Source organism: Phragmites australis, chromosome 2 (assembly GCF_958298935.1).
Source record: "Phragmites australis chromosome 2, lpPhrAust1.1, whole genome shotgun sequence".
Classification (NCBI taxonomy): domain Eukaryota; kingdom Viridiplantae; phylum Streptophyta; class Magnoliopsida; order Poales; family Poaceae; genus Phragmites; species Phragmites australis.
Window position 1 is genome coordinate 7451277 of NC_084922.1, and position 22208 is coordinate 7473484.

The window sequence follows — 22208 nt, forward strand, 5'->3', positions numbered from 1 at the left end:
CGTAGCGGCCGTCGCCGGCGATCGAGTCCATCCATCACATCAATTCATCATCATATTGGCAGCACGGCTCGGCTGCTCTGCATGGTCATCGAATCGACTGCCGCTCCAGGAGGCAACTTTGCTAGCTGCCCAAGAACCGATCCGTACTGTATAAAAGAGCTAAGCGCGCGGCAGTGTACGCACACAAGAGATCGACCGACTAGTTGTGAATTTTGACTTTGTGTTGCCTCCGTAAGATGGCACTCGGTAATGTCGTGGCGTGTCCATGGGCGGATGGGCAGGGGGCCTGAGCATACCCTCGGATCGGGCACACTCAAGCCCTCAAGCCCTCACACCAGAGAAAAACAGAAAAAAAAATTAGGAAGAAAAAGAGGTTGAGTATCGTCCCTTCTAATTTTATATTCTACATCCACCATTTAGCATGTCCTGTCTTCGTGGGGGACTAATTACAGGGATCCGGACGTTTTAAGAGAGGATAAATTAGGATACTTATTTGACTTCAAAAATTATATAAGATAAATCTATATTAATTATATCTAAATATATTTTAAATTTATTTAGTGTGTCTACTTCACCTATCAAAGTACTTGTAACTTATCTAAGAAGATAAATTGCAATAATGTAAATGCGGAAACGTAAATATAGTAGAGAGGATAAACTCGGTACAAAGATATTTATCCTATAATATCGATGACATGAATGACACATCTAGTTCATGTTAGAGCTCCACAAAAGATATGCTCCTAATTGGCATCCAGTCACGGCTCTTGAGTTACCAAGTTACAAAGAAAAGGCTTCAACCTAGATGAGATAACAAGACAAGATCTCACAACTAGTCTCTCTTTCAGTTTTTTGCCGTCGTGATCACGAGCTTAAGCCACAAAGGCAAGGGTCTCCGTGTCCACGTACATGCTTCTCGTCATCGCTCCACACCAAATCGAAGGATCAACAAGTTTGATGATAAGCCATCAAGATTCTAAGGTACCGACGTAATAAGAGGTATAAGCTTGAATCACTCCTTAATACACTCTCTAGGCAACAATCAGCTAACAATGCACTCTCTATGCATATAAGCACTAATCACTCTCTAATGGTGTGCTTAATCGACTTAGATGCACTTTGGTGGTTTGGATGTCTTCTCAGGTGTACATGAACTTCTTAGAACTCCAGCAACCTCAAATGACTGAGTGGAGAATTATTTATAGTCTCAAACCCGTGCACTAGCCGTTAAACCAACGGCTCAGAAAAGTTGTTAACATCGGATAATCCGGTAAGAACAATAGTACTAACATCGGATCATCCGGTAAGTACACTCTCACAAACTAGCCGTTGGAACCCCACTCAAGCCTCTGTGAACACCGGACACTCCGGTATATATTTTATCTCCATCACCGGACTATCCGGTGAATATATACTTAGCATCCGAGCCAAATACATCTTATCTGTGTAAATTGCTCTGGTATAAGCATCCGATCCACATCACTTCATCAGCGGACTATTCGATACCTTAAACTTCGTTTTGCCTCTTTGCACTATTAATTGTTTGGTGTAGCCTTACTTCATTACCGGACCTTCCGGCGTGTTGATCTTCGATCTTTCATAGCTGCAACCTTCTCTGATGGAAATGCTATGGTGTGTATCTTCCTTTGATCAATAGACTATCCGGTGGATTATTTCATTCTGTTTTCTAGACATAAACACTCCGGTATTATCATACTTTGATCACCGGACTATCCGGTGAGGTTTAACCTTCATTCTTCAGCGCGTCACCCTTCTCTGAAAAAATTATTCCGGTGAGTACACTTGCTAATCACCGGACCTTCTAGTCAAGTCTTTAGGCATCTCTGAAAAAACTATAGGAGGATTTGAAGGCTCTCAAGTGTGCTCAAGGATAAGATTCTCATCCCCTATGGATCCGCCGGTAATAAGAGTGTATAATAAGACATGTACACACACTATGAATCCAAACACTAAGCTCACCTAACTTTGCCAAACTTTTGCAGGCCCACACCTCCTAAGACCAGGTGTCCCAAACTCAATTAGTTTTAGGATCTATTTGGTTAGATTGAGGTTTTTTCTTAAAAGCATTTTAAAAGTTGTTGTTGAAAAGCTATTTTTAATTAGTTTTTGACGTCGATAAAATATATAATATATATAATACTATTTAGAATATCATCTCTTAGAAACTATAAAAACTCATTTAGATGAGCTTTTGACTTCTAGTAATAATAACTTTTATTTCTCAAAAGTTATTTTCAAAAACAAAATGTTTAATTCAATTTTTTATTTTTGAATAACAAAAGTCACCAGCAACCGAAGTAAAAAGAGTCTTATTTAGGGCTTGTTTATTTGATATTCTATTTTTGGACTTATTTGAAAAATTATGCTGTTAGTTTGTCTTAAAAACTCTTTTTAAAAATAGATTATTGGTTTCTACAATAAATCTTTGACTTTTTATTTTTATTAGAAACAAATTTTTAACATTTCCAAAAACTATTTTTCTATAACCTGTTTATTCTATTTTCTAATTTCTTACTTTCGGCAGCAACAAAAACACCACACCAATCCGAGTCCCGTTGGATCGCGGATCCGCATCCACTAACCTTACTTGGTAAAGTCAGAGTTGCTACAGTACCGACAATTTGCTCTCTTGTCCGTCGCATCACGAATGAGCCATCAAGATTTCAGCGATACAATACTGTTCATGCCTTACAAATTGCTATAGCGTCTATGCTCTTTACCGAAACAAAGTAAGAGGACGTGGATCCTTGAAGCGCTCTGACGGAGGAGAAGCACCCGGAAGCAGCGCGCAGGATGCCCGGAAAACAAGGCAGCGACCATCCATATCGACCAGCAGCAAGATCCACGTAACGAAAGCTACTAGTTTCCATCGTTGTCAAGAACCCTGGACCTCCTTCGAAATTTACTGGCCCTATAGTATAGGTGTACATATGCGTGAACACACGTGCATATGGAATCCTCCTTTGCTCAAAGCTAGAGCAACACAAAGCGAAAGCAGCATCCTGACCCAACACAACTTACGCGCGCCCCAGTCAAGCGCTACCATGTGTCCCCGCTAAGTGCTACCAGTAGTTATTATTTAATAATTTTTATGATTTAGATGTTTCAGTAGTTATCAGTAATTATATCAGCAACTGTTTATTACTTTATGTCATTAGTTGTTAGTAATTACTACTAGTATAAGTAGTTTTGTTTAATAGCCTCGACTGACACTACTGACAAAAATTATTGTGACATAAAACTACTGACATTGCTGAACAATAATTTTTAAAAAAATTAGTGACACTACTAAACAACTGCTAAACTATTGAGCGCTACTGAATAAATACTAAGCGGCACCTACTATACAACTACCAACACCTACTAAGCGGGCATGTGGTGCAGGGGCAAAACGCGGCCACGTGGCGCGCTCTGATGGGTGCAGGGGCAAACGCGGCCACGTGGCCTATAGCCTTAAAATAGATGATCATTTTAACCTTTCAATAGACATATTTTAACCCCTTAAAGAACGGTGGTTTCCCCACATTGATATAAGCATCACTAGCCATAATCCTACTCCAGGAATATTAAATCTGTTATAAAAAGAAGTCATAGGCTCTAATACCACTTGTAGGATCAAGGATACCGACTAGAGGGTAAATAGGCGGTTTTAAAAGTAATTACTTAGCAATCAAAGAAATTTGCAAAATTTAGCTAGAGATCACTAGAGCAATATTTAGCAACTTAGAACTATGTCCAGGTTTGCAATACTAGGTTGACATGCAACAATTTATATTCTAGAAAAATAAATTGCGTAAGGTAAATTGAGGAATATAAGAAGCACAAGAGATGAAACTCGAAATTTCTCTGTGGTGTCAGTGATTTGTCGATCACCTCTAATCCACGTTGAGATGAGTTCAAGTTTCTAACTGCTTCTCTATCAAGTATGCAATTCTCACACTAAAAAAGGACTCACACCGAGAAACTTGATCTTAAGTCAGAATAGAATAATGAACTACCAAATACCTTGATTTCATTAGAGTAGCACGTTACCGCTTTGGCAAGGTGTGCTCAAAGCCTTTCGCAATCACATCATCGTGCCTCCTTCACAAACTTCTTTGAAGGGCTTAACGATGCAACCACCTCCAAACCGTCTAGAATGCAGTAACCTTAAAGAGTAACCAGTTGAAGACGCTTGCTTGAAGGATCAATAGTGCCACAAAGCTCAACTGCTATAATGCAATACAATATATGCTCTCACACTCTTAAATATGCAACCACTAAGCCAAAAGAGGGAGAGGAGGAGGGCAAGTGCTTAAGAGTTCGAAAATGAGGAGCTTGCTTACCCCTTGAACCAGTAAGGGGTCTATTTATATCCCACAAATCGAAATGTGGTTGCTGCCGAAGATTTGACAAATTTGCGCATCTGGCAGTCAGACTTCCACAAATACAACGACAATATAAAGTGTAATGATGACTCTGACATCAGTTTGGTGGTCAGACCGTTACTTGTCTTGGTCAGACTGTGAGCCTAGAACAGAGTACCAAAACTCTCTGTTCCCCGACGGTCAGACCGACTAGCCTCGGCTATCAGACCGTCATATGGAGAAGAGAGTTTGAACCTCTACGTTCCTTGGCGATCAGACTGAAACACACCGCGGTCAGACCGGGACTGAGGTCCTTCTAGAAATCTAACTTGTTTATACATCGGTCAGACCAGCGATGCCAGGCGATCAGACTGCCAGACCTGGAACATGAAAGAAACTACCTTGTCTATACAGCGGTCAGATCGACCACTGCTGGCGGTCCGACCGCCACAGCACAGAACACACAAAAGGCAGTTTTTCTTCGGTTCTTCTCAAACTAAAAACCTCATTCTAGATGAAACACAAGTTTGAGCAATTGTGACACTTTTGATATCTCAAGTAAACGCACCTCAACCCCTCTTAATAGTATGACACATATCCTATCAAGGTCACCGCCGCCCTGTCTCCCCTCCCCTCTGTGAAAGGTCACCGCGTACATGAGCAGACGATAAGCGCCCAGCTCTCGCGAGGGCTGGGCTGTGTACGTGCCTCAACAGGTCACCGCCTCCACCACCCTGCCTCCTCTGCCCTCCCTCTCGCTCTATTTGTGCCTGAACACACGAAGGTCAGCTCATTCACTAGTGCTCGTTGACATCGATCCCACCGCTGACTAAAGCCGCACACCACGGCTGGCACTCGTCGTGATTGCTAGCTGCTGCCTTGGCTACCTCTCCCTCTCCCTACGCCTATAAAGGCCAACCTCAGCTGCCTCCTACCCTCGCAGCTCGCTGTCCATCCCGAGCAGGTAGCTCTCCCTCCTCAGTCTTTTCCCCACCACCGAGCTCTGACCACCCCTCTCTCTATTTATCTCTCCATCTCCCCCATCAGACCGACTCCATCGCCGTCAATCCACTTCGAGCACCACCTGACCACCGCCACCTTCTCCCTCACATCTCTTCCTCTCCCTCGCCCTCCACTGAGATCCCCACGAGCTCAGCAACCAGTAGTCATGGCGTCTCACCGCTAGCCATCCCAGTCCCCTTCCTCACCTAAACTCCACGTGAAATGGGATCCCCGTGCCCCCCTCTCTCTCTCCCGGTGTTTTTGCCGTCACGAACGGTAACCAGGAAGGCTGTTCCGGTGATGCTCCGACAAGCTCACCATCGCAAGCTGCGTTTCAACCGATGGCGCTGCCCAGTGCCATTCGTTTGATAGTGTTGCCTCCCCGTTGTCATCTCCCTCCCTCTATAAAGACCCAACACATGGGCCCGGCCGCCGACACCATCGAAGCCGTTGTCTTTCCCCCCTCAAGGTGGAGCTCGGCCAGCCCAGTGGCCCGTAGAAGCCCAGCAGCATAGCCCAACACAGTAAAAGCCTACCTACATAGTGCAAAGCCCAAATGAATAGTACTCCCATCCTAAATGAATAGTACTCCCAGCCGTAATGAACAGTAACCCTTTTCTTTTTTTGAAAATCCTTTTTTCCCGAAATATTCTCCCATCTTTCTTTTTCCCGAATTTATTTTTTTGGCAACTTCTAATGCCCATATCTCCTCCGTTTCAACTCCGATTTCGATGGTTCCTTCATCAATATTAATCTAAATTCAAATCCTATATTTTTTTCATCAATTTTCATATTTATTTCAAATGTATTTATATTTTTTTTGTTTGTATTTAATTGGGTGTTTGTATTATTTGTATGCCAGCATTTTAGAAAATGGAGAGTTCGAGGAGAAGGAGCCAGGAACGTAAGAATTTGAGCATGACCCCTCAAGGACTTGAACGAAGGAAAGTCTCAATCTATTTTTTCTCGTTGATCATTTTGAACCCAGATTTTATCACCAAAACCTGTGGCAACCATTTTCACCAAATATTCGCATGAAATATTATTTATCAGTTTAATTTAAATTGTTACTCTAGCTATATCCTATAATAGAATAGCTAGCTAAATTGCTTTGACTTGAATATAACCTTGGTAATCCTATTAGGACAATCATCTCGGTAACTAGTATTATTCTAAGACGGAGATCTTGTTACTAGTATGCTTAGGATTGTATACCTTACTGTTATTTAATGCTTAATCATAATTAGTTTTGTAAAATGTGTGAAACCCGATGGCTTAGTGTTGTGTGAGTTGTTGGGATGGGAAGGCTTATCAGATAATGTTAATAAGAGATAACCTATTAGAGCCGGGGTAAATCAAGGCTCTCATCGGGAATGCCTGGAGTTTAAGTGTTGCATGTGTGGCAAGCTTAATGTGGAGATGTTTACCTTGGCTCGATTAAGGACCGAGCTGGTGTGACATCTTTCCTAATCTTCATCATACAGCCACTCAACCTTATATGTGGCAGAGCTTAGTCTAAACCCCACCAACTAGTCTACTATTCATCCAGAGCCATGAGTGCAATGGGAAATCATGTAGCAGGTGCAGGCTTGTCAATCTGGTTAGCGATCTGGTTAAAGGCCAGGAACCCCTGTTTAGCTCCCGTATGCGGCTAGTGGGATGATGTTGTGATGGGTAATGTCTTTGTTGAGTCGTATTGCCACGATAGTGGTTTGTCACTAAACTCAACTTGTGGGTAAAGTGTACCACTCTATAGAGGTAGAACTATTTAAATAGTCATATCCACGGTCACAAACGAACTATGGTTCGATCACAACAACTAGCATGAGTTGTGTGCATTTTCTTTGTGTGAGTGGGCAGGGTGTGCTCGTTCTTAGGAACATAGGTCTGGTAGTATGCCATGGGTTGCTGTGGATGGAGAGTCCGATAACATTTAAACTTGGGCCCTGGTGACCTACCACCATGGCCGAAACCCCCTTCTTTTAATAATGATGATGATGATAGGGTATTTTTAAAAAAAACTCGCTTTATGAAAATGAACCCTTGCATGTGTGAACTTGGCTTTTCTGCAAAATTTAAACCTATTGTCTCACCCTTGGCATTACTATATGCACGTAATTTTACCCCTTGATGTAGGGCAAATGTTGAGACTTGCTGAGTACGTTAATACTTACTCTTGCTTATGATTCAGAGGAAGACCCAGACTTTACCAACATGGACGGTGAGGCTTATGATTAAGTCTTGGTTGTGTCTGCACCTGAGTTGTTTGTGGAGTGGCGTGTCACCATGCTATTTCTATTGTGCTCTCTGATGGTGTGGATTCTAATGGTCGCAGGAATCCTTTATGTATTATTAGGATGGTGAATTTATTTTACCTCTCACTTTGTTATATGACTGTGGTATCATATGTTGTAAAACTTGTATTTACTAGCAACTGATCAGAAACTAATATAATAAATTTTTAAGCACCGGGGATAACCCTGGGTGCTTCACCTAAGTTTGTAATATTCATCATATTGTTTCTTGTAATATTTGGAGTATCAAACAACCTGAGTATGTAATGTAGTATTTGGACTATGTAATATTTGGGTCATATTATATTATGTATTATTTGGACTATCAGACAATCTGAGTATGTGGTGTAATATTTGTACCATGTTGTAATATTTGGACCATGTTGTATTATGTATTTTGACCATGTTGTATTATGTAATATTTTGACAATATTTTATTATGTTGTAAAATTTCGAACATGTTGTATTTGGACCTCATTTTCATCTCCATAGCAGGGTGGATGGGAGGCTTACATGGTATGTTCTTGTTTCTACAAAATTAGTTTTGTTTTCACATTTTCGTCTATTACAATTAGTGTTCGCAATAAAAGATACTCCGTGGGAGGACCTGGGTGCATATGTATCATCTACTTCTCGTTTGACGGACGCTGGGGGTATCAGCAGGCTTTTGGAGAGCCTCTCGCCACTCAGGGCTTGTCTCAATGGGCTGATGCCTTGCCACCTACGTAGCCTACTGAGGGGGAGGCGGTACCCCTGGGGATTTTGAAATTGCATCTAGCCTCTATGTGTGGTTTTGGTAATTAATGACAATACCTATGGATTAGCAATGGTGTTGAGTTTATTAGTAGGTTGTTCCATAGGTGATGCATAGATGAGAGATATGCATGAGCTCTAGGTGAATCGGGAGATTGAAAATGCATCAAGATGAATGAGCTCTAGGTGATGCTCGGGTAAGTGATGATAATGCCTATGGACTAACAATCATATTGAGAATTGCTATTAGGTTATTCCATAGGAGATGCATAAATGTTGAAACATGGATTCTTTGAGAAATACCATGAGTTCAAAGAATTGCATCAAAAGTCATTGAGATTTTAGTGATGCTCATAAGAAGAAGAAGAAGCTCAATAAGATTAGCAATAAGCTTGAAGGATAAGTTACTTGTGGAGATTAAGTAACTAAAGGTATGACTTATTAATAGAGTTTTATGCACTAACCTGTGTGCTATGTGTTTAAGAATGAGTGGGGTTATGTTCTATATGAAAATTGACAATATGCATGAAGGATAATAAGTTATTTGTGGAGATCAAATAATTTAAGTATAAATGTTGTCATTTAGGTTTTATGGACTAACCCATGTGCTTTGTGCTTGAGAGTGAGTTGGAGTTATGATCCATAAGAAGGCATAAGTTGAATTGAAATCATATGTGCCAAGAGTGAAGAACAAGAGTGGACTCCATATTTGATAAAGTGAATTCCTTGAAGATGTAGAATACAACGTGGTTTTTTATGGCAAGACGGTGGACGATAAGCAAGACTCGGCTGCGATGGACCATCCGGTAGTGAAAATGGCTTTGTGCCGAAGGACCAAGGCGATGGTGAAGAGCGAGTGAAGGCTTTGCGTCGATGGATCGTGCGAGGCTGTGGGAAGCTATGGATGATTCACATCAATCATACGAAGAATCAAGAAAAAATTGAGTGAAGAATATATGGAAGTTGGCAACTCTCAAGGTTTGAAAGAAAGAAGCGGTACTTGAAAGTATTCAAATGCTTAAAGTGGTTCAAACGAGTTTTATCTTTGAATTTGAGTATAGGTATGTCACACTATTAAGAGGGATGCAACGTGAGCTAATTGTCGTGTCTCAGTGCTTAAGAGTTTCTAACCAAACCCATGTGAGATTTTCTTTTTAGAAATCCCGGTGTGGAAAGTGTGGAATTGTCTGAATTGGGTTTCGGAGTGTTTCTAATTTTATCATATATGTTTTAGGTTATGAATTCAGTTGGGATGTGTAGCCCTCTGAATAAGCTTTCCATTGAGTCCAAAATCGTTGAAATCGGACTCCGGGATCAAAAGTTATCGTCGTTTTTCAGAGGTCAGCTGTGCTGAACCCGGATACTCCAGGGTAGGTCGGATACTCTGGGTTGTCCAGAGTCTCCAAGTGAGGCTCCACCAGAGAGTCTCGGGTTGGGCTGTTTTAGTTGACCCGGATACTCCGGATCAGGTCAGAAAAGTCTCTAATAGCTAGTTTTTTGGAGGTGGTATTTATATCCCCTCACCTCCATCCTTTGGGGCTGCTGCAAGAGCACGAAAGAAACATATTTTAGAGCCGAAAAAACTCCCTCCCACTCCAATCTAGTTTGTGATTTGAGGAAAAAAGTGAGTTGGATTGTGAGAATGGAAGATTGAGTGCAAGTGAGCTAAATCCAATCTTGAGCACTCGAGTTCATCGGCAAGAAGTTTGATTGCGTTTGTTACTCTTGGAGGTGAAGCCTCCTAGCCGGCTAGGTGTTGCCCGATGAGCTCCCGTGCTTGTGGTGAGCTACGAGAAAATTTGTGAAGGCTTCGATTTCGCCTCCACAAGGGAAGAAATCAAGAGTGGAATCCAAGCTCAAGTGTGACTGAGCTTGGAGAGGAAAGTGGTTAAAAGAGACCCGGCTCATTGGAGCTTACTCAACGGAGATGTAGGATTCACGATGGTGAATCCGAACTTCGAAAAATAAATCTTTGTTTCTCATCTCTTGTTCCCTTATTTTTAAGTTCTTGTTCAAATCTTTTTGCATATTGCTCGATCTACTTGTTTGTGTGTATTTAAGTGTAGGTTCTCCGTGGATCTACTTGGAATCATCTCTTGGAACACACGACATCATTTGGTTTGAGCTAGAACTCTTTAAATATCATTTTATTTCAGTTTCGAGCTTTGTTCTGTACAGAATCCGGAGATTCTGTATTTTTCTAGAGACTTCGTACCTGTATAACCCGGAGTATCCAGATGAATAGTGATTTCAGGCGTGTGAACAGTTTTTTTTTATCCTTTTTCAATTTAAGTTTTATTGCATATCTCTTGCTATATTAGAGTAATTCTTGTCACCCTAGGATTGTAACTTTCACACTTATTTAGGGTGATTATGCACTAGTTGAGCTTAGCATATTTAAGTTTTTTCACTTGTGAAAAATCCATTAGTTTATATTCCGCTACAAGTTTAGGTTAACAGTAAAAGGGGACACATTTTTGCAAAAATGCCTATTCACCCTCCCTCTAGGTGACATCATTGTCCTTTAACACGTCCTAGGCATCTACCAGACCACTTGACGTATTCATCGCAGTAGATATGTCGCCGAGCGAGAGGAGGGCCCAACAAATGGGTCAGAAGATGTGCTTAGACTTGTACTCCGTGATATTGTTAGGTTATTTGCACGCTAATGTTCATTTCCACTTTTATTTACTACTACATTTTTGTTAGTATTGCTATTCTGACCACAGAGTCATACCCCGAGCATTCCATAACCAACATAATAAACATGCTCGACCTAAATTACAATGTCATGTACAAGCATTCCATAACCAACATAATATTACCATCAAATTTGTGTTAACTGCACACATCCAACCGTGATAAAAAATACTCTATTTTCATACCTAACCTTTTTAGACCTAGCCTTTTCAGAATTAACCTTATCATCAGTAGCCTTTTCAGAGCAACCTTTTTCAGACATAGACTTTTTAAAAGTAGCATTTTTAGACCTAACTTTTTCAGACGAATACTTTTTAGAAGTAGGCTTTTCAGAAGTAGAATTTTCAGTTGATATAACCACATCTTACTGCATAATCAACTCCTTTACATGACTAATTTTTGTGGACTTAGTCCATACACCAGCACAAATCCGTTGTAAAAATAGATGACCTCCTCGCAATAGGTACAATCAATCCACTAGCCTCAACCTCCACAACTCCGACCAAAATGGCATTCGATTCTTTCCCTAAGAAATACATGTCGGATACTTTGCCTGATGGGGTCGGAGTGCCCATGTTCTAGTGTGGAGATATATGTATGGTGACGAAGTCCTTCAGGTTCTCCTACACTAACAAAAGGAGGTTCTTCATGTGCCGTAACTACAAGTACGATCCACCCCAAGGAAGTATCAATGTTTCTAAAAATTGAAGTCCATGTACATTTTCTTTTTTTCTTAGTGCTAACTTAATAATATTTTGGTTAGCAGTTAAAAAATTAAGTATAATTAAATCTTTTTTAATGGTAAAAATTTCAAAACAAAATCATTCAATCCCAAATAAAAATGGTAAAGGTCCTGCCGTAATCCATATGTCACCGTATGGATTGCCGACAGGTCCTCTCGCCACACATGCACAACGACATGATCCTTCTGTCATCAAGCGATTTGGCGACTTGGTCGTGTTGCCACGCGGTATAGCGATATATCTATACTCGCTGACTGGCCTTCGACAGTATGCTATTTCTATATTTTTTTCTAAAACCAATATTATTTTTGAAATTTTCTTTGAAATTAATATTATGTAAAAAAATCGGACAACAAGAGTTACATCCTTATCACTAGGTGTTTAAAAATAAAGTGTTATTTATATAAATTATAATTTTTAATGTAAACAAAAACTATAGATTAAATATGGTTAACTATCTTAGAAAATGAACAGTGCTAGTTACTTATGACTTAGGTGCTTAAGGAAAAGAGTATTAAGCAGTTACATAAAAATTATAATTTTAAATGTAAACAAAGACTATATATGCTTAAATATAATTAACTATCTTATTAGCACTAATATAAGCATCGGTGTTTCTATAAGCACCTTGCTATTCGACTAAGGACTATGCCAGTGCAGTTGAGAAAAGAACCTATATAAGTATTTCCTCTAAGCACCTCATTGTAAATACCTTTATTAGCACTAACATAAGCAGTGGTGCTTAAATAAGCACTCTGCCATCTATCTAAACAGGCTTGCCTAAGCACTAACATAAACAGTGGTGCTTATTGTACATGATTTTTTAATATTTTTTTTGTCAAATACTTCAAAATTACATGCTCGCTTGAAAAATAATGAGGTCTACCCTACTGTCGCTCATTCAATGGGTGAGAATAAGGTCTCACCCGTTAAACGAGCGAGACTTTGTGGACCCTGGCTGCTAGTGAATTTAATAACCGGAGAGAGGAAGGTCTTGCCTGTTCAATGGGCGAGAACTTGATCTCACCTGTTGAATGGACGATATATTTGTATCGCCCACCTACCGGGTGACATATTTGATTTAATTCAATTACAAAAATATATGTATAATTAGTTTTTATAATATAGATTTTGTATTTGGTAAATTAATAAATATTACACATCCATTCGGCGAAAAATGATAGCTGTGTATACAGTTGTTCAAACGGTCCAAGTTTAGGTATATAATTTGGCTATAGTGCATGCATTGAATACTTTCCTGTAGCGAGCGGTCACTAGACTCTGAGTAGTCAGCAGCATGCAGTTGCATCGCTCTGAAAAGGTGGTAACGAGCGGTCACTAGATTAATTCGAGTACGATTACATAACACCGTAACACTGTCATATAATACACATGTTAAAAAGTTACACTTTGATGTTCGTGAAGTAAGAACTAAGTTGTATTAATTGTGTATTACTTATGTCCTAATATAAGGACTATGCGATAATTTATGTGTAATAGTTATGTTTGGTATTTGTAGTTTTTAATGTGTTTCTGTATTGTTTGTGAGGATTTATCATTTTACCTACATTTTTTCTAAGCCCAATGCTTTAATAAGCTTTCCTATTTTCCACGTAGAGGCAAAAATAACTCATTGCAGAATGAAATGATCACACTAGGAAAAACTTTTATAGTGAATCTCTATCAAGCATCAATGCCATAACTTTTCTAGCTTTCACCGGAAATCCCATGCTCTAGCCCTAGACGTGCACATACACTCAGTTCATGTACCAACCCCCAGCCACCATAAATAACCCCACCCTCAACTATGGATAGATCACTCCTTCCTCAGCTCTCTCAACTGTAATGTCTTCCTCAGCTCCACTAAACCAACCCAAGAAATATTGGGGGATTTTCATCCCTCAGAGGGTCAAATCGTCGATGTGCTTCTGTGGCGATCCTTGTAGGATTCATGAGTCCCAGGACATCTCCTATACCTATGACAAACGCTTCTTCATGTGTGCCAACTACCAATATGACCCACCTCGACATGAACCGTATCAGTATCCACCGATATAACGACATATATCACTCATGTGCCACTTTACACATGGCTTCATGCACTGTCTTACTAATCTCCCATCTTGTTTCATTTGTTCAGTCTCATCCATCTATCTATGACTTCATGGAATGGCTGTACATAGAGCAAAATGAGCACTAGAAGTGGTGGGTTAACATGGAGATGCGATGGAGGAGGGAAGCTTACGAACACCGAGAGTACGAACAACAGCGGGAGGAACTAAAGCTGAAATGCCAAGAGGAGGAGCGCATAAGGAAGGTAGCGGAGGAGCACGCCGCGACTAAAGCATGCGAAGCAGCGAGGGAAAGAAAGTGTGAGAGAGCCCGTCGCGCTAAGGCGGAGGGCCATGATGCCCTGAGAAAGAGCAAATATTCTAGGTACACTCAGTAGAGAGCATCTATTGTACACCTGCTTATTTTCATTCTCTAAGGCATATTAGGTTTAGCAGCGACACTCTATTAAGTTAGTATTTAGGCGTACCGTACATGTCAACATTTGTTGTCATCTCTTTATGGTTAGAGTCCATCCGCGTATCGATGAAAAACCCCATGTTTCATGTAATATTTATCAACGTATGTAAACTCCGTGACAGGTTATATGATATTTGTGCTTCATAACTACTATTGTTCGACAAATTAGATTTTGTATTCACACAAAGTCACTTCATAAAAAATTTTCACACACTTTTACACCAACTAAATAAAGAAATATCGATAAAAATTGATATCCAACTAAAATTAAGGATAGAATGAACCATTTGAACAATTGTATGCACATGTGCCATTTTTCATCGAATGAATATGCAATATTTTTCAATTTATCGAATCTATAATAAAAAACTAATTATATATATATATATATATATATATATATATATATATATATATATATATTTGTAATTGAATTAAATCGAATATGTAGGTGAGTGACACAATATGTCGTCCAGTAGGTAGGCGATACAAATATGTCGCCCAGTAGGTAGACGATACAATATGTCACCCGTTGTACGAGCGAGGTGAAGGTACCGCCCGTTCAATGGGCGAGATCAAGTTCTCGCCCGCTGAACATGTGAGACATTTCTCTCTCCGGTTATTAAATTCGTTGGGAGCTAGGCAGTACTTTATTCTTACCCGTTGAACGGGCGACGGTGGTATAGACCTCATTATTTTTCAAACGGGCATGTAATCTTGAAATATTTGAAAAAAAATGTTAAAAATTTCTATTGTACATGCTCTGAGCCCACCGCAGTCTAAAGCCCACGTAACTCCACTTCCGAGCCTGGCTCATGTAGGTGAAAAGGGCCTGCATCACTCAACAATTTCCGGCCCACAAAAAATCGCTCCGACGATGGCGGCGGCGAAACACCCGGAAGCGGCGCGCAGAACGGTCGTACCGTGTCCCGCGAACGGCGGCATGGACGGGAGCGGCGGCGGCACCGCGGCGGAGAGTGGCGTCGGCGGGTTCGAATGGGACGCCGACTCCCAGCTCTACTACCACGCCAGGTCCCCATCGCGCCCCCCTCACAATTTCGTTTCTCGCTACATGCTCCGGTGTTCCGCAGATTAGGCGTCACAGACGGTTGCCGTTCGGATCCGTTCTCGTGTGGATGCGATCGGGGGTTTTGGGATGGCGCGCACGGTGCCAGCTGTAAGAGTTAGTGCGTGTTTAGGATCATTTTTGGGTTGAAAACAGGTGCGACTCGTGAGGGATACACATACGAAGTTGCCAAGTTAGGGTCTCCCTGTTGCTGCTCGAATGCGTACCTGTTGTATTTATTTTCAATTTTTGGTTGATTCTCTCGCGTGGTTGTGATATTTTTACCAAGGGACGCGTAGTTGTGATTTCTGCTTGAATCTATGCCTATCTCTGTTGTTATGCAATTTGGGGGAGTCTCTTCTGCAAATGTGGTCAATTGCGCATATATTATAGCCTGGAAGTTTTTTTAGAATACTAGTACTAGTATAACTGTACGATGTTATTGGATTGTTATCTTGGAGAGGGAGGACTTTTTGTCGTGCTATATGTTTGTCCCATACATACTGAGTGGAGAAATCTCTGAGGTTAATCAGGGTGTTGGTTCTGTGTATACAAAGGTTTGCTAGTCATATGGAGTGTGCTTTAAGATATAATCATAACTTTCTGGGTGGCCTTTTTGACCGAGCGAGTGCAATCATCCTTCTATATGTTCCTTCTGGTATATAGAGGTTTGATGATAATGGATGTAATGTATCACTCAATCTGTTCTTGCGTGGCAATTGAGTTCATGTGGAGTACTGCATACATTGCGCACAAATGGCTCAATTCAGTGATCCCTTCTTTGCTCTCTTGCTTGTATCAACCAAACTAATTCATAAGGTACAATTAAGGATATTGAAGTCCTTCGATTTCTAAGCATCTTATTTCTCCTTTTCACTTCAGCTTATTATTTCTTTTTAATGCACTTCTTTTCTTTCACTTTCAATTTTGGCCACTGGCTTCGTTGTGTTTCAAAATCTACATTTGATATTTACTTAACTATCATTTTCAGTACTGGGTTTTACTATGACCCTGTCGCTGGATGGTACTACTGCAGCAGAGATGGTCAGTACTACATCTACGAGAATGGAAATTACATGCCATGGACATCGGATTTGGTAATTAAGTCCTCAGCTAACTCTTCCAAATTTCTCATCTTGTTGTCTCACGTGAGTTCTGTAATCTTACATCCATATTCAAACAGAGCAATGAACCCAAAGCGCACTGTCCATGTGATGAAGCCAACCAAGATGGCCAGGAGTGCCCTTGTATGTATCATTACTCAAACAAGCTGCAAGTTTTGAAGGCATATTTATTCAGTATATCTTGCTTCAGCTTCTGTTTTTCTCTCTATTTCTTGAAAAAGGAATTTATAATTGTTAAATTCAGACCACTGACACTAACATTATCAAAATTCGTGATAAAGAAAGGATCCTGTAATCTGTATATTTTGGGCTCCTCTGATAGATAGGTGCAAGGATTTGTTTCCTGAAAGGAAGAAAAGGGGAGAGGGGGCGGTTATGGTTAACTGGCATGGCAGGGAGGGCCGGAGGGGTGTGGTAAAAATCACCTTGGTTTAAAAATTATTGGCATTAGAAAAATAATGTGATTCACTCTTCATGTTTAATAGCAGGAATGGAAGCAGCTATACCAGACGACGAGAATGAAACACTGGGGCCGCCATCAGAATGGTTCTTGCATAAAGAAATTCCTCACTCTTATTTCATAATTTTTCTGCATGCATTCTCGGTTTTTTGTGTTAATTATTTTTTCTCTCCCATAGGATGGAGGAAACACTGATCAACTTGTATCTGTCAGGCTACTCAAATAGAGAGGTCAATACTGAAAGTTCACTAGGAAATTTACATACAAATGGTTAGTATGGATTTTCACATTGATTTTTATGTTAAGAGGAGCTGAAGTTTGTAGCGTCAGTCCTAATGAACTTGCAATCACCAGAGGAAGATAGAAGTGAGACAGTTGGAAATAAACTTGGTAGCGTGACATCGGACAATGCATCAGCCTCGCTGAATGATGCTACATTACAGCAAGCTGAAGATGAAACGGAATCTCAGAATTCCACTTCTATGCATGAACCTTTAGGGGAAGGTGAGGGGCCAATCTATTACTGCCTTCATTTTCTTGGTGTATTATCTGAAAGTTGAATATCATGAAGCACTAACACATGTATCGGCCTTTTGATTATTTGGTTATTTATTATTTCAAGTTTGACTGTGCCAAGTCTGACTTATATTTGGTTATGTTTGATGTTTCCTCAGAGGAAGAGAAATGGCTCTCTCAGTATGGTCAAGTAGAGAGAGTAAATGATGATCTACCATTACTTCCAACCATTGATCTATGGGATTGGGATATGGTCCAAGATCCCGTTAGCAAAGATCAGCCCGTGGCCAGGCTTGTGGGATGCTTATCTAGGGGTTCTAGTAAGCTTCATCCTTCTTTGCCTGCTCGTGGTGGCCTTCTAAGGACTGCTCCTGTGTGTGAGGTTCATCTTGATCTCGTACATGTTTCAACAGGTAAGACTAGATAGGTTCCACAAAGACAGGACATGCACCATTATATATTTAGGAAGAAACATCAAGTTTTTGTTCGTAATATAAAAGCCCTGTTTTGTTGAAAATAGTATCAACAAACTTTTTGCTTTCAAGCATTGTCACTTAGGCTAGAAGATCCCCTTTTCCCCTGAATTTTGGCGCCTGACAATGCATATTGCTTACAAGTACTCACTTGTCTTATTATCAGGGAAGCTGTACAGACTAAGGAACCCTAGCAGAAAATACTTAACCTCTTTATCCACATATGACTCCTCCAACCCTACAAAAGAATGGGGGTTTCCTGATATATATGCAAACCCTGATATTAATTTGCATAAGCAGTCAACTGCACAGCGCCAATCTGAAATTGCTGATGAAACTTCTATTGAGGGAGGTGTTTCAGCTACTAGTGGCAAGGCAAGTCAAGATTATCTGATTTTGCTCATTGTCATTCGCTAAAGTAGTGTTAAAACTGTTAGCAAATGTTTATTGTCAACCCATCTGTAGATTTTATGTGCCATCTATGTTTGAAAATCGTGATTCTGTTATGCAACCTATTGTTTACGGTATCTCATGATGAATTGAATATGATATAAATCAATAGTTAGACACTTTTATGCCTACTACTCCTAGGTAACATTATGACTTTATGAGTAGCCAGAAGGACCAGAATAAACTCAAGGTAGGTTGGATAGACAGCCTTTGTGAGACAATGTCCCTACAAATTGAAATGATATGAATAGCTTTCTCAACTCTTGTCACATCCTAGTTCCTATTGACCTGTTATGTGCTTACATAGAGCCTTATTCTGTGTTGCAATTAATTTGTTGGCAGTATAAATTTGAAATGATGCACAATGTTAACATCTTAAAGGACTCCCTCGAAGGGTTAAGAAGGTTATACGTTATTGATACTTGTGGCTGTAAAGCCCAAACTGGCTTTTTTTTGTTGGACAAAAGAACACAGAGGGATTATAAGTTACCTGAAAAGTGCTTTGAATTGCTGTATTATTGTTTCCTCACTATATTTGGTATCATACACCCAGCATTTCTCTAGACTTCCTACTGCCGCATCACAATGCGCACAGGTTATGCTAGGTTATTTCATGTACTTTTCTCGAAAAGTAATATAGCATTTGTTGATTATTCCCTGGTATGGCTAGGTCTCACCCATAAATGATAAAGCTTTAAACATCAGTATTAATGTTCTTGATATCAGTATTATTTTTGAGAATTCTATGATACTTTAGGAGCAAAAGACAAAAGCTTACAGGGACAGAGCTGCCGAGAGAAGGAACCTACATCGTGGCTCAGGGATAGGATTTGGACAGAAGCAAAGTAACATCGTCAATTTTGATGAATATGAGGAATCTAGTGAGGACATAGATTCAGTGGGATCTGCTTCAGTAGATATGAGTTTCCGTTCCAGTGGTTTGCATTCTGCCCAGAGAATCATGGAGAATATGGGCTGGAGGGAGGTATGTGTCTATCACTCTATTTGCCTTTCTTCTTTTGTTGGACTTGGTAAACACTTTTGCATTCTGGAATGCTGGGTAATAATGCCCTCTGCATTAGTTAAAGAAAAATGCCCTCGGCATATCTGAAGTATAGTGAGGAAGAAATGAATATCTATCTTTTGTTTATTTTTATTCTATGTATATAATTTTTGCGTAAATACCAGATCTCTCAAATCTCAATTCCTGAGGTCAGGGAGAAATATCAAGTACAAGGGCTACCTACATTGCCTGCAGTTATTTTTTCCTCTGTAATTGGGTATTTGCCATGCTTCTAATATTTTTTTTTACTGAACCAAGGGCATAAGAATTTGAGAACAAAAGTTTTTTGTTAAAGAATGTTTTTAATTGATCACCTTTTTTATAAATACAGGGAAAATATCAGATCTCTCTTTCCAGAGTAATTGTATGAGTTCCCATCGATTTATTTCATCTTCTCGAATTTGTGTAGGGAGAGGCCCTTGGGAAAAGCAGAAAGGGTATTGTAGAACCTATACAACCTACCATCAACAAGCATGGTGCTGGTTTGGGATGGAAACAAACCCGCTAAAATGCTCCTATCTCTGAACTGCTATGGGGATACCAGTCCATGTTTTGTGTCCCCTCTGGAGGTAATTTTTTTTTGTATCAACTAAAATGATTTGGGAACTGCATCAATATTAATTTAATTTATGCTACTCCTCTCACACAGCTTAAAAAATTTCACTTTGTACTTAAAAAAATTCGTGATTTTTCACCTCAGATAATGTGTTGGAACTATCATCTAACATGCTCAGTTTTAGATGTTCGTGTAATAAGTTTTCGAATTTGGTATCATCGATCCAGGTGCTACTTCTTCAACAAACGAATTGATGTAACTGACTTGTGGTCGCTGCTCTAACTCTTGCCTTTCTTGGAGGACAATATATTTACTTACAGCAAGGTTTTTCTACACACCTATATTTGATTTGTCATACTGCATCTAGGAAGTTTGTTGTGTGGCTGAATTTGGCTGGGTTAAAATCTGTGCAGAAAATTAGTTGTTATTGGGTTGATGAAAGGCCCATGTTGAAACAGAACACAATAACAACTTTTTCGACAACTACATTGGAGAAACAAGCTTACTTCATCTTGATTTTCTGTGCTTTTGGGACCCTAGCGTGCGGCCATGGTTTCAGCACTGTGCTAATGCAAGAACTACCCACAAAAGTTGTGCTCCATCCCCTCAGGAAAAAAAAAAAAGTTCCGCTCCAGCATTTTTGTGAAGCTCAACTACTGTTCTATGTTGATTTTAAGATATAGTCACCATGCTTATGCACTTATGCTCCATGTCATGAGTCATGATCACAATAGACAAGTAAATGATTGTGATTTTCTCAAAAAGTAAGGAAGGTGTCGTGGCCAAATGGCATCAAATAACATAATGAAGCATAAAAAACAAACTAGGAGAAATTAAGTTTTTATGTGCCCTTGCCCCAGCATTAAATTTTAATAAGATTAGTCGTTCTGCACTTCCTGCAGTGTGAATTAGTACCTTTGCCAAGCAAGTCTCTTTCAGCGTGATAGAAGTATAATGAAAATTAAAGCTAGTATTTCTCGGGAGTGATTAACAATTTAAAAAAAATAGGAGAAGGATGGAGCTGCTGACTGTGAGCAAGTAAGGTATATATAGGGTGCTGCATATGATAAAAGGTGATGAGATCACAAAGAAAAGGGAGGGAAGAAGGTGGTTAGGAGTATTATTATATTAGTACTTTTGGCCTAATTGCTTTTTAGGGCGGAAAGGAATCAAAGGGCTCAATTCCACCACCCTCAAAACCCGGGAACTGCTCTCAAATCCCGATGAGCTTCTCTAGATAGCAATACCTTGATCTACTAGTAATCACTGAATATGTGGGTTCAGCTGCACAAAATTGACCCTCTACCAACTTTATATTCTCATATTTGAATTCATAATGATGCCGCTTTAGTGTATAATAGTTATTGAGTTGCCATATGTTTTGCAATTTGATTATCTGCAACTTGGTGGCTTTTTGCACTTGCAGGCACCAGCGTAAACTAGAAAGCCTTAGGAGCCAAGTATGTTCCCTACAGAATTAATTTACCATCATCAGCTCTCCGGCCGTCCTTTGCCATGCTACTTCGTGGTGTTGCATGTGTGGTTATTTCTTTTTCTTTTTTCCAAGACTGAAGTTACTTGTATAGTTCCTTTCACCGCTTTTGCAAAAAAAATTGTCACGCTGGGGCCTAATTGACGGCAACGAGCAACCTTCCTTTCATCTTGTAGGCCACTGGACGGTGTTGTGCATTGATTGAAGCCAAATACTTATCCAATGTACCTCGTGTTACTCGGTATTGAACAACCTTTTCAATGCAGGCGAAATTTTTCTTTTGCCATTGCTTCAAACCTGATACCTCCTTTGCCATCCAAAGTTGCATTTTGTTCTTTTGTCACCCACAATCCGGTCAATGATTGTTAACTGTCAAATTTGCCTCCAAAGTACCATTGTGCCCCTATAATATTTTGAAAAATCATTAAAAATGAAGAAAATATCAGAACATCTAGGAAAATTAAGAATTGCTTGAATAAGACCTTTATATTTCGCTAACATTTTATAATGTGGAAAATTCCTAGGATGTTACATAAATGATGAGGAAGCTTGAGATGTTTCGCAAGTAAATGTTCAGAATGTGGTTTTGTGTGACTTGTAAAAGATTTTCCTGGTGCTTT

The 22208-nt window shown here is 39.9% G+C and overlaps 1 protein-coding gene across 2 annotated transcripts; it reads left to right on the forward strand.

Annotated features, from left to right (window-relative positions):
- Positions 1-15226: 15226 nt before the first annotated feature.
- LOC133897202 (uncharacterized) lies at positions 15227-21756 on the forward strand. Of its 2 annotated transcripts, none has more exons than XM_062337855.1 (12): positions 15227-15420; positions 16446-16551; positions 16638-16701; positions 17064-17124; positions 17217-17308; positions 17393-17542; positions 17713-17967; positions 18194-18402; positions 19235-19462; positions 19950-20109; positions 20324-20420; positions 21523-21756. In XM_062337855.1, the coding sequence occupies exons 1-10, from the start codon at positions 15266-15268 to the stop codon at positions 20046-20048; spliced, it is 1419 nt and encodes a 472-aa protein (XP_062193839.1). In that variant the 5' UTR covers positions 15227-15265; the 3' UTR covers positions 20049-20109; positions 20324-20420; positions 21523-21756. The 2 variants fall into 2 exon arrangements, with proteins under 2 accessions (XP_062193839.1, XP_062193831.1); XM_062337847.1 differs by lacking the exon at positions 21523-21756 and adding an exon at positions 20510-20804.
- The last annotated feature ends 452 nt before the right edge of the window (positions 21757-22208 follow it).